Genomic DNA, 25,809 nt, shown 5'->3' with positions numbered 1-25,809 from the left:
TCATGTCCCAGGAACTGAAAATGTACCTTTCTCAGAAAGGGGTTGCAACAAGCAAAACAACACCTTATCATCCGATGGGGAACGGCCAGGTTGAGAGATACAATGGTATTATTTGGAAATCTATTCTTTTAATACTTGAAAAATTCGCTGGGACGTGAAAGAATCAACACTGGGAGATAGTACTTCCTGAGGTTTTGCATTCAGTTAGGTCGCTCTTATGTACAGCAACCAATGAAACCCCTCATGAACGTTTTCTTTAGGTTTCAGCGTCACTCTAGTCTTGGAAATACATTACCATCATGGCTTTTGACTCCTGGACCCGTACTATTGCGACGACATGTTAGGTCTAGCAAACATGAACCGTTAACTGATCAGGTTCAACTCATGAATGCAAACCCAATGTATGCAAATGTCAAATATCCAGACGGAAGAGAATCAACTGTGTCTACTCGTGACTTAGCTCCAAGTCCTGAGGGTGCAATGATTCCTGTACACCAGGTTGAATCGTTAAGAGATGGAGTCCCCAAATACACCTGGAGTGCAGGATGCACAAACTCATGTTACACCTGAAGTGCAGGATGCACAAACTCATGACAGTTCACAAACTCATGATAACCGTGATTCTCATGTGCCCAGTGAGCCCACTGAGCTAAAAAGATCCACTCGCGTGTCAAGGCCTCCTGATCACTACGGATGGGATTAAACCAATACATTTGTTTAGTATAACAGTGAATTTTTCTAGGAGGGGAGAATGTAGTATTATTATTTGTGGTAGGTCCTAGCTATCAAACTATTTCTTATTATTATTTGTGGTAGGTCCTAGCTATCAAACTATTTCTTTATGTTTTGTTTATTGTTATGTTTTCTAATGTTAATGTTTTGTAGCATGATTGTCATACGTTATGTGCTTGTGTTCATGTGTGCATGAATGTTGTTAGTTATTGTCTGTTTTTCTGTTACAGATGTGGTAGTTTGGTAATGTGTTGAATACAGCTTGGAATCTGTCACCAAGTGTTTACTTTCATTACAGGTGGCACCAGCAGTTAGAAAAGCCACTCAAGAGAAAGTAGGGTGTATCACAGTAGAAATTAGGGAGGAACCCAAATTGGAAGGACAGGTTGAGACTTCAATTGAAATCTCAATAGAAGATCAGTTAGGAACCTCTGTACCCTGTGTAACTTTGTGTTGTGTGAAGAGAAAGTGAATTGTGTGTTATAATAATAAGTAAGATAAACAAAGTGGTGTTTAATTTGCCCATAGTCCAATTATAGTATCCATGCCAAACCCTCCTGAGAGACTGGATAAATGAAAGGAATTGAATTAATCTGATTCCAGAATCTGCCAGATGTCCACAGTGTAAGCAATCTACAATATAACAATAAGTTCCTAAGAAAAGAAAAACTCAACAACAAAGCAATATAGATGAAGATTACCCCATATAACAATAGACTAGAAAGCAAATACAAACCAAGACTACCAAAGAAAAGACTGACTAATAATAAAGAGAAGCGAAAATAAGAAAAAGAACATGCAACATTTGTTCTGGCGTACAAGTCTGGCCCCTGCAACCTGTGCAAATTGAATGTGGATCATTTCAAGCTTTAGCAATCCTAGTATTGCAGCCTTTACTGCAATACCTAATACCAGATGAGCTAGTGTCTGACATATTTGTAGAATAACTCTACTCTCTTTAATTCCATGCAAATTCTAACTATTTATCTGATTTCCTAACTAGCTAATATCACCGAAAAAAAGCTACAAATATTTAAGAGTACTTCACCAAATAACTCCAACAATGAATGACGGTAAAGAATTCCAAAAATTCCACTGTGTTAACAGTACCAGCAGGCAGAAACAACTGATTTTCGTGCGGTGTTGGTTCCTCACTCCCCCGATAATGGACGGGGGGTATCACCTGACCAAAACATACTAGCATTACCATGAATTCCAAAAATTCTAGCTGCTGACGGTTTAGAAACTATAGCTAGTTACTTCTTGGTAAGTTGCATACATAAAATCCTGAAGTAAAAAGGAGTTTATCAAAGCAGTGTCAATGAACAGAATCCTAATTAGCTGATATCTAGGAATATTAAAATATATTCTCATTCACATCAAATAAAAAATATCCAAGGTTTAGAATAAAAATACATCAAATTGTACAAAAAATCTCAATGTTAAATTTAAAATAAAACCTGTAGTGCAACTAGACTAAGATATGATGCAGCATCAAGAATACAATGAGTGCCAACTATCAATTAAGGTCACCCCCTGAGAATTAAGTGTTTTGACACAAGAGTCTGGTTGAACCATCTAATAATAACTGCCACTTGCCATAATTATTAACATAGCAAAAATTAATACAGGCAGTCCCCGGGTTACGACGGTCTCGGCTTACGATGTTCCGAGGTTGCAGCGCTTTTCAATTATATTCACCAAAAAATATTTCCAGGGTTACGACGCATGTTCCAGGGTTACAACACATGCTCCAGAGTTACGACGCCTACAAATGGTGATCTGGCAGATGAAATATGGCACCAAAAATGCAAAGTAATCAATATTTAAAGGTTTTTTTTTTATGAAGAATGCAATAAGAATGCAGTTTACAAAGTTTTGAATGCACATAAAGCATTAAAAGTGAGGTTTTCTTAGGATTTTTTATGATGTTCCGGCTTACGACAATTTTCGGCTTACGACGATTTTCAGCTTACGACACGTCTCAAGAACGGAACCCCCGTCATAACCCAGGGACTGCCTGTATACTGTTAAATGAACTGGTTAACAGCCCTCATAACTAGTTTTATATGAGAGGCCAGCAAAGTATAACACATTCTACGGTATGTTTAAAGAAGTTGTCTCTTCTCTCACCAACAATAAATGCTAGTAGCACTTTGATTCACCAGTTTTGAAGTTCTATGGTTTATGTATGTAGCAACTCCTGAATGGGTTAAACCCCCTATGCAACAAAACAGGTGAGTTTGCAACATGAAAGTGAAAGAGCAAAAAGCAGTGAAATATCTGCAAACACCACTTTGTATGTGAACTCTCAGTGAGTATACACTTGAAAATAATTATAAAGTCCAAAGCAACTACAGTGGACCCCCTTATTCAGGGGGATTCTTTCCAGATGCTCCCACAAATAGCTAAGATCCGCGAATACTTAGAACCCTTATAAAAAAAATAAGAACTGCCCACTATTTTGTTAGTTCAAACTCAAGCAAAACCCACTAAAAATGCTTATATCTGTTTTATTTAATAGTTTTATCACAAAATGACAAATTTTCTAAGATATTTGTATTTTTCATAGCTAGAACTCTTCGGTCCTAACAATAGGATAATTTTCTAGCACCTAGCTGCATCCGGTTAAAAATCGGAAATGAAAAAGCAAGGAATCTTGTGAGACCTGGCAACGCGTGCGTATATCGGGTGAAAACTGGTCAAAGACCACGCACCCAAGCTACCATGTTCAATCTTTTTCTTAACCGCCTAGGTGAGAGTCGGGTTGCCCTCTCTTGGCCTTTTACTGGGTTCTTTGCCTGTTTTCGCTATTTTGATTGTCTGTGTGTGTGTGTATGCTTGTGTTATGGCTTCCTCTGCTTCTTCTCGGCCTCACCAACGTATGTGCCGGGAACTCAAGGTTTCTCATGTTCTCGTTTCCTGGTTTCTTCAGCTACAGACCCACACTACACATGCAGTAGGTGTCATGCTAATGTTTGTACCATAACAAATCCCTGGCTGGAGTGTCGTGCGTGGCCTAGAGCGCAGTGGAAGTTATTTTTATCAAGAGGGAGCATAGTAGAGTTTAGACCCATCCTTCGTCCGCAGTCACACCCCATGATGCTAGAGTTGTTGTGCCTGTGTCTCCTTCCTTTTCTTCCATCGATTCATCGTTGGAAGTATCGGGAGGCCCTCAGGCTGATTTAATGTGCAATGTCGCCCCCTCATCCTCTGGAGTTAATATGCTTCCTGCGAGGGAGGAGGCTATTTCATCAGTTTCTTATATTTCAGGTTCGGAGGCATCCAAAATGGTGGCACTCTGCACATGGCTTGGGGTACGGGGTTCCCCCGCTTTGGAGAGTTTGCTGATGCATTTCATGGATGCTCGCCTTCCCCCTCAGACCCCCCCAGCCCTCCCACCTTCCCCTGCCTCCTCTACATGGTGCCCGAGGTCAGCCATTTTGTATCTCTCTGCCAGTGATGCCTGCCGCTAGCTCGGGTCAGGGGGAGGCCATGATGTTTCTCTCAGCACTTCTGGTGGCGTCACTCCCAGTACCATCTCTCCCAGTTCTATCACTGACGTCGCTTCCATCGATGACATCACTTCCAGTTCCCTCAGTGTAGTCTCTCCCTGCTACGTCGGTGTCATCTGTTGGGGCTGCTGTGCTGCCTCACTCCTCTGTCTCGTCATCGTTTGCTCCCGTGACGTCATCGGTGCCATCCACGACGTATCCTGTTCCTTCCGCGTCGTCTGCGTCATTTCTTGCAGATCCATCTGAGGCTTTATGTCAGGCAGTTTTTAAGAGATTGGATTGTTTTGGATGATAGGTTTGCTGCCTTGTTGGCTGAGAAGGCTGTAAGCAAGCATGTTGTGTTGCCTCCTCCCCCTCCTGGCAAGAGGTTGTGTAAGGAATCAGTGCCGTCATCCTCTCCTCCATCCCCACACATCTCCACCACGTCGACATATCAAGCATTGGATGGTTAAGGACTTTGCCTTTTCTTCATCAATGAGTGTTCCCGAGAGTGTTAGTGTTTCATCCCCTGTGCAATCTGCTGTGGCTGCATCATCCTCTTCTTAATTAAGACACAAGTGTGTTGCAACCTAGCACATACCTGTGCATGTTGCTGATTCTTCAGGCACCTGTGAAAAGGTCAAAAGTTATGAATGTGGAAGTGCAGCCAGAGTGTTCGCCTCCCCCTCCCATTGATGCTGTTCGGGGTTTGACACTGAGGAATTCTCGTTCTACGTCAAGAGTTCGAGATGATTCTCCATCACACGTACATGTGTCTGCTCCACACGGACGCATCCACGCTGGAGCTTCTTTGGCTGCTGGGTCTACAGTTGGTTTGCACAAGGAAGGCATGCTGGATAAACCTGCATCTTCTTCTCGTCGTCGGTCTCCATTGTTGGAGCAGGAGGGAGACGCCAGTGTTTTTGTCTTCCTTTACTGAAGCTGTTGATCTTATTCGTGGGTTCAACAATTTGGAGAGTAGGACTCAGGCTCGGTCATCTTTCACTCCTTGCTTGGAAGCCTTGCTGGGGACTACGCAAGATCCTAAGTCGTCATTTCAGCTTCCCTTATCGGGCATGTCCAGTCTGTCTTGCAAAAGGTAAACACTTCTGTGTCAGATTGGGACAGGTCTCTTCGGTCAAGGGGTTCTTCCAAGTTGCTTCCTCCACCACTTGTGAGGCATAGGAAGTATTATGCTACGAACTCTGTCTGCCTGTTGCTTCGTCATCTTAACCCAGACATTATACGTCTCAAGCCAGAGTTGACTTTGGAGCAGATGAGGTCGGTGGCGCCATCTTGTTTCCGCAGATGCCTCGGCTCTGGAGTCTACGGCAGCCTCCACATTCCAGACTGTTTGGACTTGTGGTTGACGGTCATTGCCAAGATTGCGTCTGACAGGTCCCCAGATGGGTTAATGCGTGCTTCTTCTCTTGCCAGTTTGTTGCAGTCTCGCACATCTTAAGTGTCAATTTGTGGGCTAATCTTCTGATCAGAAGGCACGCGGCATATTCCAGGATGGCAAGATCGGTTGACCGTGAGTCCTTGTTGGCGCTCAGGAATGGGGATCCTTTAGAATCTCAGTTCCTGTTTCCTCAGACTGAGCTGGAGGACGTGATAGACTGATGGAGAGCTGACATGAAGGATAGGTTGGTGCAGCAGGCTACGTCCAAGTTGGAGTCTTGTTCTCGGAGACATCCCACTCCTCCTCCTCCTCCTGTTCAGCAGCAAGTACAGAGATCGTCACCTGGTGAGCCGTTTAGGAATTAGGTTTCGGTGGGGCCCTCCCATTCGTCTCAGCTTAAGTCAGAGGACCAACGTCCCTTTCGGTCCCGCTCTTATAGGTAAAGGAGGGGCTCTATGGGCAGAAATAAGGGGGTTGTCGATAGGTTGGGCGCCTCTCCCTCTCCTTTGCCAGAGGTGGGGGGCGCCTGGCAGCCCAGTGGACCAAGTGGCAGAGATATGGGGCAGGGAAGTGGGTAGTAGATGTCCTTCAGGTGGGGTATCTACTACCATTCAACTTCTCTCCCCTGCTCTCGGACAAAACTCTGATCATTGCCATATTTCATGTATTTATTACCACTGGATGTATTGCAGTACCAACTTTCTAACCATTTATGTACAAACTTCAGTCTGATATCCTGTACCATTTTATGTGTATATTTCTCCCTGTTAACAACTACAAATGCTTGTGCTCAATCCGTGTTCCTACCTGTCTAAGGTAACTTAGAAGCTACATTTCAGCTCACACGATCCCTTGACCTATGTGTATGCACAGTGAATAAATTAGTAAGCTGTGAACTCCGAACCTTATTCATATCCTTCTTCATAGTGGTGACACATGGAGAAGCCTGACCAAGCCAGCACCAACAATACCAGCCTGGCTGACAAGAACCTTGCCATCACTTCGTTATGTCTACAGCAATTCATACCCCACAATTCAGAAACATGGTTCTTCAGGATGGAAACAATCTTCCGCAAAAAGAAAATCACCTTGGCAATGCACAGACCAGACACCATCCTTGAATTCATGCCAGACGACGTCTTTGACCAGATAGCAGGATGGCTCAAGGAACTACACACTCCCCTCACCTACAAATTGCTGAAAGATCAGCTGAAGTCAATCCTTCAGCATGCCACCTGCCCAGAGAGTGAAGAAGTTCCTCAACCACATAGCAGCACCCATAGGAGACAAGTGACCGTTACTCTTCTATAAGCAGGTGCACTGGTTCTGTTAAATTCCCAGCCATAATCAAGAGGAAAAAAACAACACATCTTGTCTTGATCAAACTTTCCAAATAATTTTGATTACATCACAAAAGTACAAAGTTACCTCGCCAAAAAGGCTACACAGTGGCGCCATCTAGCAGCATATAAATATATTACAAATAGATGTGATCATTCCAACATCCCCACTCGATCGCATATTACACCTTATTAAAACAGATATATTTGTTACACACTTATTTTAAAATAATAAATTAAAGAATGTGAACTCCTTTAAAGTCACCAAACAAAATGATTGATCATCATGCTGTCATATTAGTTCCAGCCAAAAACAAAGTTGTTGAATTTATCCAATTTAAATGTAGTTGATTTAGTGAACACATCTCCCACCATTTCATCAGTAGGACAATATTTGAGAACAATTCTTCCCTCACCTATTTCAGTGCAAATGAAATGATACCTAATATCAATGTGTTTCGATCTTTGATGTTTTACAGGATTTTTGGATAATGCAATTGTACCTTGCTTATCCTCATAAATAAGAACAGGTTCAAACTGACAAGCTAATCTAAATAAATTCAAAAGTTGCCCAAGATACAATCCCTCCTGAATGGCTGCAGCCAATGAAATGTATTCTGCTTCACATGTTGACAAAGCTACAGTTGACTGCTCTTTTTACTTCCATGATACTAAAGGCCCTTTTTCACTCAAATTGAAACAATAACCACTAGTGATACGTCTGTCATCAGGTGATGATGCCTAATCAGTATCACTGTATCCCACAATGTATAACATTTCATTTTCACATTTACTGAAACAGTTCAAAATCCAAAGTGACCTTTAATGCTTTACAGCAACCCAATGTTCTTGTATGGGTTTTGACAAATATTGTGATAATTTTGTGACTATCCAACACAAATCTGGTCTTGTACGTCATAACATATATCAAACTACCAACAGCTTCATGATATCTATTATCAGTCAACGTTTCACCTGAACATTCTATCGTTAGTTATGAGGGTGTGTCTCGGTTTACAACTGGACATTTCAAACCTTTCTAATATTTTCCATAAGTGCCTTTTCTGACTCATCTTAATAGTTTCATCACATTGTTTGAAATCAATTCCAAGAAAACAAGACAATTTTCCTAAATCTTTCATTTTAAAATGACAATTTGTCCAAAATTGCATTTTTCCTAACTATACAAACCTGAGGTCCTTTTACAATAGGAAGGTACTAGCGGCAGCTGGATAGGTCGTAAGCTTTCGAACAAGGGGTTCGGTAGTTAACTGCTTGTCCGACAGGCGCGCGCGCGCGACTGTGAGGTAAACAAATCACTTTTGCTTTTGGCCCAAGCAAAAACTGCAGAGTGAGGGGTGGCATGAGGTGGGACTATGTGTAAAAGGACCTCAGGTTTGTATAGTTAGGAAAAATGCAATTTTGGACAAATTGTCATTTGTTCCGACACGGCATACAAACTTCGTCCTTTACAATAGGAAGACTCACTTCTTGGTGGGAGGAATCCGAGTCTTTTGTGAACAGACTGGTGTTCGCCCAACCTTGGAATGCCTCCCTGGTCGTAAGAGCGAGGGAGGGATCCAAGCCTCTGTCCGATTGATCGGGGTGTGCACCGCAGGATCAATGGTCAGACCTCTGGACCAAGTACTAAGAGAGAGGCAAGCGTATCTCTTCGTACCAGCAAACAAGAACAAGTTCCTATTTGCAAGAGGCAACATAAAGTTATGGTTTGTCTCTTGTTGGCATCCACTTCCCCCCCCTTGTAGGAGGAAGTTGTGGATATTCGCTCCCATCCCTAGTGAAAGGGATAGGATGGGGCTCTGTCGAGTAGCTCACCGGCATCTCGTCCTTATCCCAGGCAAGGTGATGACCGTATCCCTCTACCCACAGGTAGAGGGGGAGAAAAAGATAGGAAGAGAAGCCAGTCACTCTCTCATTCACTTATCTATTCTTACAGTCACACCAGGACTCGATGCTGTTCAGCCTGCTAGGGTCTGGGTTAGCTACACAACGTGTTGAGCAGCCACCACGGGTCCCAAGGAAAACGATCCAAGGACCTGTGGGCAATATCCAAAAGGTAGAAGGAGGTGCCAGTGGTCTGGTTGTACCAGACCCCTGCCTTCAGTACCTGCGCCACGGAGAAGTTCTTGTGTAACTCGAGGGAGTGTACTTCTAGGTCATCTTGGTGCTGACGAAGAGTCTTCAACACTCAGCCTGGGATGTCGAGTTTCTTCAGAAAGCGCGGTCGCGCTTTCACAGGACAAAGCAGCATCTCCTTCGCATCGAAGGCGGTGTAGTCCATTAGGGAGGGGATTGTGAAGGACTCTAACCGATCGTCAGGAACCGAAGGGTTCAGAGTCTTCGCTACGAATTCGGTACGAAATCGAGCGTCACGAATCCCCATCCCCTGGATGCTTGACTTCGCAGGAAAAGACATGCAATTACCTCAGAGGAAAAGAAGGGAATGGTCGTATGACCTATCCCTCTTCTCGACTTCGGTGATGTCCTGTACCCATACTGGTCTATCCGTCTGCAGCGAAGTTGTTCTTCTCGGTAGTGGATAGGACACCGACACTCAATGGTGGGTGTCGATGGTATGGGTACTGTGACAAGCCGTTAGGACGAAGAAAAGACTGTTATGGAACAACCGAACTAAGTCCACAGCGAAGTTCGTAACAGACTTGGGCGCTCTGACAGCTGCCGACTGACTGCGTTCGGTAGGAGGCAAGTTGTCCAAGCACCCGAGCAAGTCACTTGACCTTCGCCTTAAAAGGGTTATGCCAAGAGACTAAACAATAATTTGTTCGTCACCATGCCAGAAGGCAAGGTGATGACTCTCTTAAGGCATGTGCCCAACAGGCGAAAGTCAATTGCCTTCTAGAGACCGAGGTCCCTGATGGCAAGATATCTCATAGTATAGTTGATTCTCGGCTAAGGAGAAACAACACTATGTGTCGTTGAAGACGAAGGTGTACAGAAAATGCAACCTACGTCTTCACAGCTGAACCGAGAGAAGGATTCTCAAGATTCTGAACCTGTGCTACAAAGACTGAGAACGCTAACCGCTATTCATTGCTGTCCGGTGAGGATCGTAGTTGCAATAAAAGCGGAGCGCTTTTCAGTAATGAAGACAGGGAAATACTGCCTGAAGAACTGCTTCTCATGGGCTGAACATTTGGAAGTAGAGCTGTCGGGTCGGAGAGTAGGCGATGTCTTCTGACATATCTGTTAATTCGGGGCGAGCAATGAATAATTGCACACCTACGAATACGAGATATTTTGAAGACAAACTCAGATGTCTGCAAAAATCATTCGCATTATCGCGGTGCGATGCAGCGGGTGACTAGTACAGACTTCTGTTACCGTGCGGTAAACAGAAAGATGAAAGAGTCCAAGAGATATCTCTGTTGAAAATTCTCGCAATGTCGAAGGCGATGAAATCGAGCGTCACAGCAGTAGATGGTCCTTCATTATTGCGAGAATCCCCGTTAATCAGAGACCTAAGTCCATGATTGTTGGGCAGAGATACGGTTTTCGGTAGTCAATCAAACCAGGGGAGAGAGACGTAACCGACCGTGCATCTCCGAGACCTAGCTGATGGCTGAGCGCTATCAGGGAGTTCAATACGCAGTAGCTCTCGGTGACTCGTCATCCTGAGTTGCCAGGTAATCCATTATTCCACGAAGGAATGCGTTCGGCTAGAACCATCGAGCATAAAGAATACGCTTGAGCAATTATATTTAACCGAAACGGATTTCGGTAAATACAAAAGCTGATTTGGTGTTGTCATGACAATACCAAGTATCTAAAATCGAAACTGATAACTGCTGGGAGGTTGCAGGCAACCCCGAGTTGCAGTTCAATTAAGATACAATTCGTCTCGGTCACAAACCGTAGAGTTAACTACAGTATGCGCCTACCCCCCGGACAATTCAACTGTTAAAGAATCATGTCGCGAGGGTAATATACGTAGTATATTTGTAGGTTCTGTACCACGACCTCCATCCTAAATTCTTTTCCTCTCGAGGAATGAGAATAAGGATTGGAGATCGACCGCCTTCGTTCTCTAGTCAAGAGAGTGAAGGAGAAGTCTTTCCCAAAGGAAAGCTTCAATGGTGAACAGAATACCGAAGACGATACTTCAAGCCAAACTGGAAGTTCCCGTCCGTTCTTCTCTATTCCAGGTTAATCGCCTACTGTGAGATACTCTTCTTTCAGCAGCAGTCTTCTTCCAAATGCTAGAAATTACAGGAATTCGAGCATAAGCGAGGTTCCCGATTATCGTGTAACAATTATCGGGGATTCTCGCTCACTTTGGACCGTGGTCTCGCCTAAGTGTTTGGAGATCGTAAAAAACTCGAACACTCTGAGTGCGCTAGAAATTCCGTAGAATTCTAAGCACTCTGCGAAACCCCCCACCGAATTCGTCAAACGATATCGGCTGGTGGTCCTCTCGATTCCCGTAGAAATCGAGAAAGGGGCAGGATCCCTCCTCAACGACCGGGGCTTACGTCAGGTAGGACCCGAAGGTCCCCCCGGTAGCGCAGCCCCTAACGTGGGATCTTACAGAGAATTCTCTCTGTAGGATCCCTCCCCTTTCCCTCGTAGCCGTAAGGAGAGAGGGAATGGGGGAGGAATTGGATACTGGCTCGCCTTCCCAGTGGAACTAGCAGTTGGAGAAGAAAAGGAGCAGCCATCGCCTTACGGCGATGGCCTCTCAGAGCCTGGGAAAACGTATCGTCAGGAGAAAACGTTTTCCCGAGGAGGGTTACGAACTCATACTGTAGGTAAGGGTCTGCCGCCACTGTGAACGTCGTCTGGGTGGGGCTGATCGACACCTGACAGGAGAGAGCCGATACCGTCCTCCGACTCATTCCAGTCCTCGTCGAGGTCGAAACCTCAGGAGGACCGAAGGGGTATTCAAATACGGTGTCCGAAGACACGTAGAAACGCCTCTGTCGCAGTAGAGGAGGTGAAGTAGCTTGTTCGAGCCGCCAGAACTGAGAGAGCCTTCTTGTCCGGAGACGAGAGACTACCTGGTTCAACACAGTCGGCAAGCTCCGATCGCGGCAGACCCACCGTCGATTTGGGTTCCCTCTCGGGCCCCAAAACGACTCGAGCTGAGACGTGGCTCTGCTGGTGGGAGCGGCGATCCTTCCCGAGGTCGTTGTGCTGACGAATCAGCGCCATAACCTCGGCAAAGTTCCTCTGGATCTCGGAAGTCACAACATCTTGCAGAGTGGGACCGTTAAGCCCTTCGAACAAGAGCATATTCCGAGAACCTTCCTCCTAAGAAGGGGGAACAGCGACAGCCCTCTCGGTCTTCTCCATCCACTTGCGCATACGTCCTGGCCGGCTCCCAAGAACCGTGCCTGGCACGTAGGGCGTCGTGGTGGGATCATGAGGGGCGCACCCCTCACGATCACTCCTCAATACCTCGCTCCTCCCGGTGTAACCCGAGGAGGTTGAAGGTACGGGAGAGGCAGACCTGACGCTCCCTCCTCGCTCGCTGGCAGAACCAGCAGGCTTGGAGGGCTGCAGGCGATCGTCAACCCGCGGTGGCGATCGAGCTGCAGGCCTGGTCGAAACGTCTCGCTGTGGAGAACGGCTGGACTGAGCACAGCGGCCCCGATCTCGAGTGTCAGAAGAGCTGGTGCTGGTTGCCGTACCCGATCGCTCTCTGTGAGAGCGACGGTCAGGCGACCTGCAGGCTCCACTGTCACAGTGAGACCGGTGCTTGTCCTCACGGCACGTCACGTCGCTGGTTCCAGCCGTGGCTGGCACCGGCGAACGGGAGGACCTCTTCCCAGCCTCAGCCCGAGCCGGTCGTGGACCGTCACGTCCCCGGGTAGCCAGCTGGTCGCCGCGAGAGTGAGAGCTGGTCTGGTGAGAGTCGCGTGAGCGGCTGTCACCAGTCTTCCGCCCCGTGCCGTGAACCTGACGCTGAGCGGACTCAGAGGTCTGGTTCCTGGCTGCACGGTCGCTGGTAGGCGACCATACACTCGGTACCTCCCGCGAACGAGAGGCCGAGACGGACCCTGATGCAGTGGCAGAACCCACTGACACCAAGGCGAGGAAGGTACCGGTGTTAGCCGGTACCCCTCTGGTCCCCGTAGTCTTCTTCCTTGCGGAAGAAAGAGACGGCCCCCGCTCCCGAAGGAGCAGGAGGACCAGCGGAAGGAAACCCTCCCGTCCCACCGAGGTGAGACGGGTCCCGAGACAGCCCCTCCCGAGGGAGACTTCTTAGGAGGGAGGAGGCAACCTTCTTCTTCCTCGGCTGTGAAGCCTTAGAAGTCGAAGGGGAAGAGGCGGCAGCCGACGACGATGAAGAAGATGAAGAAGATGAAGACGACGACGACGACACCTTCCTCCTCTTCTTCGTCAGCTTCCTCAGGACAGACGTAAGATCTGCTATCCAGGGCGGAGCCGGGGCTGCTGTAGCCGAAGCCACAGGGCCCGGACGCACCTGTACAGACAGACCAAAGTCTGGGGTAGTACCACCACGAACAGGGACGACGTCAGCAGGTATGGGCATCTCAGGAACAGCAGGCACAGCCAGCACAGCATCGGTAGGGACAGCCAGCGCAGCAACGGCAGGGACAGCCAGCGCAGCAACGGCAGGGACAGCCAGCGCAGCAACTGCATGGACAGTCAGCACAGAATCGGCAGGTACGGCAGGCAGCACCGGAAACACAGGAAGTGGAGCAGCAGCCAGCAACATCCTGGTACCGGCGGCAGGTCCAGGGGCGAGCTCTAGGGCAGCGGAAGTGTGGTCGCGGCAGCGCGGCAACCACGAGCGGCGGCGGCACGCCCCCCTCTCGGTACGGCGAACGGCACTTCAAACAGCGGCTGTAGGCAAGACTGTTACCACGTGAGGCGAGTACACCAGGTGAGGAGGGACGTCGTCACCTGGAGCGTGGTCACCACTCCATGGGTGACCGCAGTAGGCCCAGACATAGAACCGCAGCCCCTGGACACTAGCACGCCCTGCAAATGGAAGGACGCCCATACCTCACCAAGGTCCACCCTCGTGGCAGGTAGCACCTGCGGAAATAACAGTAGTAGCGATTAGTGGGGGGGAAGTCCCCTCGCGCGGGGGGGTGAGCCCTCTCCGAACGAGTGGAAGACCCCGAATACAATTGTACATCGGGCACCGAGCGCCCTCCCCCGCGCTCGACGGATCGGGCGAGGAGAAGAACGCAGATAACCTCCCCCCCCAAGGGGAAGGGCCATCTGTGGGAGCTGAGCGGGGGGGGGGGGGGGGGGGGGGGGGGGGGGGGGGGGGGTTCTCGTTCCCCACCCCCGCACAGCACCCATGCACCCAACAATAATAATAAGAGCCCGAGAGCAATCGTGCCCTCGGCCCGAATGCAAGGGCATAAGGATCAATTCCCTGACTGAGCGGAACTTGAACCAAATAAATATTGATGCAATCAATAATAAAAGGAATAAAATGAAAAAGAATCTTGCATTACGATTCACTTCACAATGAATAAGGGCTCGGATCGAGCGCATTTGCGCCCTCGGTACCGAGCGCAAGGGTAAAAGGATCCATTCCCGATTATGAATGGAAACCTTGATCCATAATGAATTGATGCAATCAAAATATATATGAAATGAAAAAGAATACTGCGCTTGCGATTTCACTTCATACAAATAAAAAAGGGGAAGATCAATTCCCGGGAAATAGCGGAAACATTGATCCAAGTAAACAATGCAATCTCAATAAAATATGAAAATGAAAAAGAACTGCACTTGCGATTTCACTTCATTCAAATAAAAAGGGGAAAGGATCAATTTCCGGGTAAGCTCGGAAACTGATCCAAAATGAGTTATTGCTACAATCAAAAATAAATATATGCAAATGAAAAGAATACTGTACTTGTGGCGATTCCACTTCCATACAGAATAAGTTTGTTTTCGTGCCGAGCGCATTCTCGCTCGGCAACGAGCATACAGGTCAAAAAAATATAAATGAAAAGAGCACATTACTTACGATTTTCATCTACACATTTCCATCCAAAAATATACGCTCGGAGCGAGCGCTCTCTCCCGCCCTCGGCACCGAGCATACACAATACGAGGATCATTTCTGGGAAAATGAATTCCCGCACTTACGCCCTTCAGTCCCGGCACTCGGGTAATCGGAGGGCGTGGTGAAACCAAGATCCTTTAATTCACAATTGAATTCAATGGAAATAAATATGAAATGATTGTACTTACAATTCAGTTTCACTAGATAAATAGAAAAAGAAAAACACAACCATGCGAAAGCAACGACGATGAAGCGGGCAGAGAGCGATGATACACGTCCACACGCCAGCAGGCCGAAAGCAAAAGTGATTTGTTCACCTCCCAGTCGCGCGCGCGCGCCTGTCGGACAAGCAGTTAACTACCGAACCCCTTGTTCGAAAGCTTACGACCTATCCAGCTGCCGCTAGTACCTTCCTATTGTAAAAGGACCGAAGGTTTGTATGCCGTGTCGGAACAAACTGTCATTCAACATTTGTTTTACATCATATAATAGTTGTTTGTTACTTGTTGCAACAATCAGATCATCAACCCATACAAGCATAATAACCATCTAATCTTTAAAATGTTTATAAACACAATGTCCCACAGTTTTGTCTAAACCCATTTTCAACCAAGAATTCACGTAAAAGACTATTCCACATTCTACCTGTTTGTTTTAAACCATACAGTGATTTGTTAAATTTGTAAACTAATTTCTTCCTAGGTTGTTCAATATCAGAACCTTCTGCTTGATCCATGTATATATTCCAATCAATTTCAAGTTTTAAATCTGCAGTTTTTACATCCATCTGATGCAAAAACAAATCACTTTGTGCAGCTAATTGCATTAATACACAAATTGATGTAAGGTGAGCTGTTGGAGCAAATGTTTCATTATAATCAACACCCTTTACTTGGCTATAACTTTTGGCCACATATCTAGCTTTGTAAGTTTTATTACCAACAGCATCATCTTTAATTGTGTACACCCAGCATCCCCCCACTGCTTCTCTGCCTATAGGTAACTCTGTCAGAGTAAAAGTACTGTTCTCTTTCAAAGAGTTCATTTCATCCTGCACAGCTTCTTCGCAAAGTCTACCTTGATCAGAATCAACAGCTTCATTATAAGTCTGAGGAAAAGTAGACACTGTAACAGTAATCTATACAAGATAACATTTGGTCCTTGTCATCAACATTACTAACATAATCACTCAAATAAGCAGGTAGTTTTCTTTGCCTAACAGGATATCTAACCATTTCATCCTTTTCCTCCTCTATGGTTCCCTCATTTGCTTCCAAAACAACAGGGTGGTGTTACTCAACTACCTGTACATTTTGACTTTGATCTAGTGGTTCCCTATCAACTAATTCATTAAGAACTACATAATCAACAATATCATCAAACTCATTAATAGTTTGACTTTCTTGCTCCTGCTTGTTTGACACAAATTTTACAAATCTATGTCTCTTGAATTCCCGTTTCAGGAAAATATACAAGATAAGCTGGACTACCCTTGTCATATCCTAAGAATATTCCCTTTGACCATCTATCATCTACTACGAATATTCCCTTTGAACATCTATCATCTAATTTCTTTAGTCTTGTTTATATACAAAACAATCTGATCCAAATACCATCATGTTTGACAAATCAGACAATAATCCTGTAAATGCAAAGAAGGGAGTTTGTTTTAAATGATCACTAACGCACCTGCTGCAAACATAAGCAGCTGTCATAGTTCTCCAATTTCTCTCAGCAGTGACATTTTGGTGCAGTGAATATGGAGCTTTTGGTGCAGTGAATATGGAGCTGACTTTTCATGCTTAATTCTATTCTCAACACGTACAGTGGTGAAATCAGACCTTAGTCTTTTAATTTTTCCATAAATGGCAGAACCTGACAAAAAATTTTTAATGCATAAGTTACATCACTTGTTTTTCAGGAAATACACAAAAATTACCCCTGTACAATTGTCTGTAAATGCTATAGCATAACTAAACCCTTCACTTGAAACAGGTTCTATTGGACCTGCTAAATCAATGTGTACAAATTCTAAGGGAACTTCAGACTTAGTATCAACATTTCTGTTTCTAGTTTCTGTCATTTTACCTAACAAACATACATCACAATTTTCTGGTTTAACATCTGGTTGCATAATTCTCATACTCTTTGCTACACTTTCCAGCTTTACAATAGCATAAAAGTTGCAATGTCCTAAGATTTTATGCCACTTTTTCAAATCACAAGCGTGATTAACACTATCAACATTGGTCTGAACATTATTCATTTTCAAGTAATACAGTTTTCCACACTTTTCAAAGTCAAATTTGATATCACTCTTATCAATCAATTCATCAGAATCAGGATAAAACATCACTTAAGCACCCTTCTCAGTTGCAGATTGAACAGAGAAAATGTTCTGAAGATATGTTGGAATTAGCAGCACATTACTCTGTCGGCCATCACTGTCTGTCATCTTGATCATAGCATCTCCTCTTTCCACTGCCACATTGTTGCACCTTGTTTCATCAGCCACTTTAATAAAGTGTCTCTGGTTTGAATGTCTCATCAAAGCGAATAAATTTTGACTCATCAGTCAAAATGTGTGTTGTATCACCACAATCTACTAACATGTCTGATTTTGGACTTACTTCCATTTTCATATTGCTGCACACTTTAAACATAAATGAATGATCATCATCTGTGGTTTCTTCATTGACCACACTGTTGATCCTCTCATTACACCCACTTGACCTTGTCATCTACATGTGTTGGTATTATGAGTAGAATTTTGACAGTTTAGACACAATCTTCCTTTCAGCTTGTTCATGCAGTTTGCAAAGAAATGTCCAGTCTCATCACACTTATAGCATGCCTTGTTTCTCCAGTTAGCTGTCTTCATAACATGGTTATTACTTGCACTCATACACGCTTCTGTATCTTCACAACTGCGTAGGGCTGCTTTAATCTGTGTAAATGTCTGGTCCTTTTCACTCTGAATAATAATGACTATAAATGCTCTGTAATTGTCTGGTAAGCCTATTAGCACCATTGCTATCAGCAGACTATCACCAATTGTTTCACATCCATTCTTCAGTGAAGCTGTCACTGTTTCTGCTTGTATAATAGATTCTGTAACGGTCTCAGTTTTTCCTTCGTTTAAAGATGTCAATTCTGTGTATAGAGATATGATAAGTGGCTTACTTGAACCAGCATAATGTTGCTTGAGAATCTTCAGTGCTTTCCATCCATCGTCGACAGTGTCCCTCATCACTATTGCTGAACTTGTCTCAAGAAATTGAATCAGCTCAGCAAATGCTTCACCATTTTTGTCAGTGTCAATTTGTTCACCTTGCGGCGTACAGACAATATCTTTCAACTTTCTGTCTCATGTATCCAAGAAATTTCACTTCCCACTGCTCAAATTTCTGTCTATCACCATCAAAGTATAACCTAGTCCATTTATTTTGAGCACTGGGCCCATAACCTGTTAAATTTCCTGCCATAATCAAGAGAAAAAAAACACATCTTGTCTTGATCGAACTTTTCAACTAACTTTTATTATGTCACCACAGTACAGTTACCTCACCAAAAAAAAGCTACACAGTGGCGCCATTTAATAGCATATAAATTATTACAAAGCACGCAATCATTCCAACTGGCTCATCATGCTGCTCGCCACAGGTAGCCAACCAGAGTCATCCTTGGCCCTAATGAGGGAGGTACTCCTCACAAAACTACCCCATCAAAGAGCAGCAGTCATGCCCAAAGTCTCTACCATACTCCTGAGTCCAGTCAATGAATTGCACATGGCCCACAAACAGCAGATCCCTAACACCCAGCAGACAACAGACATGGAATCCGACAGTGGCCCAGGGTACCTGCTGCCCCCTTTTACAAAAGAAACTTCCCCAACCAAGTCATCAAGGGGAAGCCCAAGCAGAAAAAAGACAAACAACCTTAGGGCATATGTTTTTTTCATCGGAAATTCGGAAAGAAGGCCCAAAAGTGTGACAAAGGTTGCCAACACCATGGCGGTTGCACTGTTGAGAAACTGCGTCAACACCATCCAGCTTGGGATAGCCTATCCCAAAATAGCAAAAGCTCAGAAAAACTATGTGGACCTACAACCGACACCTTTCAAGAACAAACAAGCCAATATCCCCATCCAACACATGAAAAGCAACAGAAAGGATAATGCCAGCAGAGATGACCTACCACGTGGCTAGAAAGATGTATATCCCCAACAAACTGCAGAACATAAAATATGCATGAATAATCCACAAACAACCCAAGGAGTACCAGATAACAGTAGATGGCTGAACTAAGTGGGTTTCCATTGATCGTCTGAAACCCAGGTCTTTCCACGGGGTGAGAGAGAGAGAGAGAGAGTTCTGTAGGGGCCACACATGGACCCTACTCATACCTACATCATGCCGGCCATTACCCTAGGACTACAGCAAATACATCTTCATTATTCATATTTAATGTATATAATTACCATTGTATGTATTGCACTGTCAGCTTTCCCACCATTTATGTCTGAAATTCAGTCTGATGATATGCACAATTTTATACGTATATTTCTTTCTCTTAATAAACAGAAATGCACTTGTACTTAATCCCTGTTTCTACCTGCCTAAGGTCAGAAGCTACATTTTAGCTCGCACTAGCTCTTGACCTCTGTGTATTTTCTGTAAATAAATTAATAAGTTGTGAACTCCAAACCTTACTCGTGCAGTTCCTCATAACACATCAAAAAACATCTCTAAGAACAATTGAGTATGTGGTTCATTAAAAAATGATGAACCTATAATGTTGGTTGTAAAGCTGTTTGCACATAACTTACATTGCCAATATATATATCAATTCTATATACTGTTAGAAACTAAACTATAATTATTATACTTATATAGTACATCAATTAAATGAATGGAAGAATGAACACAATGCACATCTCTTTAAAAAAAATCATATGGCTACATTGTCTATTTGTTGAAACAACACATACATACCACAGCCAATCTATTACAAAATTCTTCTGGCGTTATGGCAGCAAGGTTAAGATTAACGATGACAATATTCGTATGAACATCATCAGGTTTGCAGGTCACATTCTTACTCCCAGTCCCACTAATTGCTGGAAAAAATTAAAACTTTTATAAATGTTTGGAAACATTCACTCTATTTCAGTGAAAACTAAAAAGGTGAGTACAAACTCATAGCAATGTTACAGCAAACCCAAATTCCATCCTCATGTCAATATATGAGATATTCAACTGAAAAAAATTCCTTAATTCGGCTGACTAGGAGTGAAATAAACTTTTACGAATGTGAAATTTATAACCACCATCTCATTAACTATAATACATTCCCTCTCGTTTACAAGACAAAATCATATGTACAGACACTTGCCTAAGATGACTGATTTATGCTCAAAACTTATCAAAGAAACAAAGAAATTCTGTATCAATTATATTTTGCAGCAGGAAATAATTCAATAGTATAAAGCAAACAATTTTTGCCATACATGCAAAACATGGCAGTCAAAATCAAACTAAATTATGTACTTTAAGGAAAAAAACCCAGTTCATTCTTATAATTAATTATGCTTTATATATCACTAACCATAAAATTGCAAGTGTTCTTTTGGTACCAAGCATTGTTCCATATGAACAAGAATCATTCACATGTGCAGTTCTCACCTTCTGCCAAGCATTTGGCACGCATGTGGTCTTCTGCTAAACGTTCCACCATGTTATCAAGGGCATACAAAGCTGCAGCTGCTAGCATGCCAGCCTGCCTCATACCACCTCCAAGGACTTTGCGTAAACGGAGAGCTCTGACGTAAGTAACAACAACCATAGCTTAAATCTTACATACATAATATTCTAGTTCTCACTTAAATTCTACATACATATTACTCTAGAGGTTCCCACTGACAACTAGCCATAACTAAAGAGGCTAAGTTTTGAACCTAAGTCTTACTAAACTAATGAATACTGTACTCCTAAAATTCTTTAATTTTCTAATTCCTAAAATTCTTTAATTTTCTAATAACATTCATGACACCAACTGTGCCAACAATTTTCTGTTTACCCTGCAGAAACAGGTAGAGACATACAAATGACGTTCAACTCAAATGACTGAAGAATTTCAATCAACTAATGTTACAGTAACCAAGGTTACAGATGTCAGCATTCAAATGAAGCCCAGAGTAGAATTTGTTTCTTCAAATTGGCTTAATTTTTGAAAGACTGACTCTGAATCTTACGAAGAGTCAATGCATGTACTTTATACTTGCTAAATCCTATTTATGTTATTTTCTAAAATATTCTAGTTGTATATCTAGGAAAAATGTTGACACTGCCTCATCTTTACATCTTCCTCGAGACTTTACATCACACTAAACAATATGACAAGCCCAATAATTTTTTCAAGTGCCTATAACCTTTTAGATGTTTCTCCTCATAAGATTTTTATGGGTGAGAAGGCACATATTTTAACAATACTGTTTATCATGGAATAAGATTAGAAGAACTTCCTCTATTTTGCTCTAGAACAACAAAACATATATACTATAGGATATAATAGTATTGTTCCTTGAAATATTTCATACAAAATAATGAATGCTAATTTATTGACATACTACTATCTTCATATCCTTCAGACTAAGTTATGACAAATGCTAATTTGTTGGCTTAACACCATTTGATGCAGATTAAAATATAAGTTCTTATGTCACTTTTTTCAAAGAGATACACAAGCAATGCAAGAGTATCTCAACTTTATGATCACACTTACTTATGTATAAATTCTTCGGAACCAACAATGACAGATCCAACAGGAGTGCCAAGACCTTTGCTGAAACATATAGATGCTGTGTCACAAGATTGAAGAATACGTTCTGCACTAATCCCACTAGCAATTACAGCATTCATCAAGCGTGCCCCATCCAAGTGCAAGGGGAGTCCAATTGAGTGGGCAATGCTACCTACCTTTAAAGAAAGAAAATAAATATAAGAATCACAGTAATCCACTATGGTTAGGTTAATAATTTATCAAAATTTGCTTCAACTGTACTTACAAATCATTTAACTAACCAGCATGTTAAACTATAAATGCCAATTTCAAATAATAAGACAATAAAGAGTAAAAAAATAAAAAAAATAAAAGTTAATCAAAATAATCTACATCATATTTCTCAGCTCTAACTTCAGTATAAGGAGCATGAGTGGGGGAAGGAATAATCAGACTCTTAATTCAAGATCTCTGCCAGAAACACTGTACTGCTGAAAGCTGTATTTTTTTCAAAATGACAAGTACAACTGATTTGAAAAGTGATGAAATTCTACCACTGAGCTGAGATTACCCTATGAGTATTACAAACATTCCAGAAAGTACTTCATGAAGTTACAGAACTACTTACTCTCAGGACATACAGAAACTTTTTAAAAACCTAAACAAAGGTGTTGAATTATGATGTAGGTGGTCAAAAATTTACTTTAAATCAGGTCCACTAACATCTAATTTCTGTTTCCATCTACTACATGTACTTATCTTTATTCATCTACCTTTACAAAAACTAATCCTTTAAAATTCAAATCTGAAAATTCTTTCAGTGAAAAATAAATTTTTTCGGGCAACTTTTGTCTATGAGAAATAAATCACTATTTAAAAAATTCCTTTCATGCTTTTTACATCAGACTCAGTAGATCTGATCAAGTATTTAATCGAAATTAATTCAACAGCGGTAGTTAACCAATGAGTGAAAGCTATCATAGAGCGGGATATCCCTTCCTTCACTCATTACTTTCATATTTTCTGTTTGAGTATTTTAACTGGGGTCTTCAGTTGGTTATGGGTAGATTGGACCCTTGTTGACTGACTGCTAATTACTGACCTGGTATGCCCTCACCAGGATCATAAGCGGCATGTCAAGTTTCCCAGTACAGTCCTCACTCTTTCCCAGTGATGTACTATCCATCTTTCTTATTAGCTCAGAAGCCTGGCTTCACCTCAACTCCTTCTTAATTACTAGTTCCTAAATCAGACTTGGGAAACAGGAATAACACCCAAGACATCATTACAAGGGAACTTGGTGTACCCTGGTTTTCATTGTTCCCATCATCAGATAACCCAAGACAAATTCTTTGCATATTGGTGCAACTGTTCAGTGAATTAGCCAAAATGCTTAAAAATAAGTAATAGATATAAGTGGTACGCATTTGCAATTAAAAGGACATACTAATAGTTTAGAACCATCACCTTCCTGTGCTGGGAGAAAATTATTGATAATCATTCATAAATTATCCAAGTTTGCACATAGAATATTAACATGTAGCGAGAAGTCATTTGGTCCAATACCTTTATTGATGAATATATTTGACTCAGATATCTTTACTAATTCTCCACGCTCAGACCATGGGAACGGCCACCATCAAACAAAGACAATATTGTCAGGTACCAATGAAATTCAACATTAACAGATGAAATGTTCTGAAATATCACTTATTTCTTCTTGTTATGCCAGTAAACATCCAAAATTACCTAGCTGGATTATACTGCCTTCAGCTAACTTTTCATTTCAGTCTCATATCTATCTATCCAATTTCTTAAAACTTAATTCTTCGAGCAAGGCCAACAAGATACTTCAAATGTTAGGTGGTCTTTATATTGATTTTCAATAATTGCACACACACACTACAATTACACCAATGACAATGTTGAAGTTTTAATGGTCCAATCCTACAAATGATCCAAAGGCTTTAGAATTGAAAAAACTGGCATAAGACAGACCTTGGACTGACGGATGAGAAGAAAGCCAAGGCAGTGGATCAAAAGTAATGGAAACAATGAAGTTAAATGTGGTGAGATGCTGCAAAGAAATATAGCACTGACTTCAGTATACTGTTTAAAACACAACAGGTACCACTCCCCCATGGGATTTAATATAACATCATCTATATCCCATGTTTCTCAATACTCAAGATCTAAACCTAGACAGGCCATGACAAGGAATTTTTATATGAAAATAAAGATAGATATTACATTTAAATTATCATAATTACCTCATCAATCCAATGGCAGGGCAAAACTTTTCCTCCGCAAACATTGTGAGTATTTTCAATACAAACCAAAGCACTTTTTGGACAATGAACATCAGTATCTCTAAAACGGTTTAGTATTTCTTGGGAATTGAATGTTCCATCGGAAGCAGTTGGAATGATATGAGGCTGCACACCACCTAGCTAATAAAAGAAAAAAAAAATTTTCATTAACAAAAGTACAATATCTTCACTTTAACAATATATATATATATGGTATAAAGTGAAATTAAAATGCTGTACCTCAAAAGCATTTTCAATTGACCAATTACTGCATGCACTCAAATAAACTATTTCAGTTACTATAAACACACACAAAAGCTATCCCCTCCTCAAAGCTATCACTCCATTATGAATACAGTAAAGTCAGCTATAACACATTTCATTACACTATCACTTGTAAATGCTAATTACCAGTCAAAAATCATAAGCACAATGCATGAAACAAAAAAGATAAATGGAGCAATCCTTATTGGCAAAATGTACAAAAGGTTGAATCTTTCATAAGACAGATCTAAATTTTTCTAACAAGCTCATCACTCGTCAGCACGCTTTCATGGCCTTCAAGTAGCGCACATACTAAGAAAAGTGATGGACTCCTAAGGAGGCAGGATGCAACCCGGAACCCCACACTATAAATACCACCCAGTCACCCAGTCGAATTGGAGGACTGTGATCGGGGAAAAAAAAAAAATAATAATAAATAATAATAAAATAATAATAATAATAATAATAATTATAACAACTGTAATTTCAAATGAAAATTATTCTTCCCTCGTCTTTGTTTGAATTTCCCAACCTTCTCTCAACTCCAGAGAAGCTCGAGCTCGGGAAGCTGTCAAATATGTCAAGTAATGTGATAGGGGAGGTGAATTGTGCCATATAGTGGTCAAGGATTGTAATAGTTTTTATACAATTTCTCTCTCTCTCTCTCTCTCTCTCTCTCTCTGAGATGAGAAAATTTTTATGGTACATGTATGTAATAAGTTTATTTCTAATATTTTCCAATAATACTATAATATGTATAATATTAATACTATAACTGTAATTACAAAATTCATATGTATTTTAAATACAATAACCTTTCCATTTCACTTCTTTAAATACTGTAAGGACAACTCATTCTCTCTCTCTCTCTCTCTCTCTCTCTCTCCTCTCTCTCTCTCTCTCTGCTGCAAACGTTAGAAGTGTGTATGTATGTATGTATATGCCTTTAAGGGTACTAATGTTCAAGATTACTTTGAATTACTTTGAAATTATATTAATACAATCTATAAGATTAATACAGTAATATGATAATAATTTAAGGTAAATTTGATGTAGGATGTTAGATAAGGTATATATTTGGTCTCTCTCTCTCTCTCTCTCTCTCTCTCTCTCTCTCTCTCTCTCTCTCTCTCTCTCTCTGTATATTTCTAATGGTAAAATATTTCAGATGACTTTGAAATGATATTAACAATACCAATTCAATGATGTATTTGATGTATACATTTGGTATTTGAACTTTCAAGATAAGCAAATATAAGCATTTTTTAGAAGGGAGTTCTAACTATTCGTGGGTTTGAGTATGTATGTATGTATGTTATGTATGTATGATTTATGTTGTTGTATTTATGTATGTATGTATGTATGTGTATGTCTGTATGTATGTGTATATATTATATATATATATGTATATAATATATATATATATATATATGATATATAGTATATATATATA

General features: G+C 42.0%; 1 protein-coding gene across 7 annotated transcripts in view; it reads right to left on the bottom strand.

Annotated features, from left to right (window-relative positions):
• The window catches only part of LOC135223690 (uncharacterized), a 171,259-nt gene that overhangs the window by 11,118 nt on the left and 134,332 nt on the right, over positions 1-25,809 (bottom strand). For all 7 annotated transcript variants that reach the window (XM_064262390.1, XM_064262396.1, XM_064262394.1 and 4 more), the window contains 4 exons: positions 24,054-24,233; positions 21,787-21,980; positions 20,688-20,824; positions 19,998-20,122 (listed from right to left, as the gene is read on the bottom strand). In XM_064262390.1, coding sequence (XP_064118460.1) covers positions 19,998-20,122; positions 20,688-20,824; positions 21,787-21,980; positions 24,054-24,233 — 636 coding nt within the window. The remainder of the gene's footprint in view (positions 1-19,997; positions 20,123-20,687; positions 20,825-21,786; positions 21,981-24,053; positions 24,234-25,809) is intronic.

Source organism: Macrobrachium nipponense, chromosome 10, assembly GCF_015104395.2.
Source record: "Macrobrachium nipponense isolate FS-2020 chromosome 10, ASM1510439v2, whole genome shotgun sequence".
Taxonomy (NCBI): domain Eukaryota; kingdom Metazoa; phylum Arthropoda; class Malacostraca; order Decapoda; family Palaemonidae; genus Macrobrachium; species Macrobrachium nipponense.
Note: the sequence above shows the minus strand (reverse complement) of the source record. Positions and strands in the feature narration are given on the sequence as shown.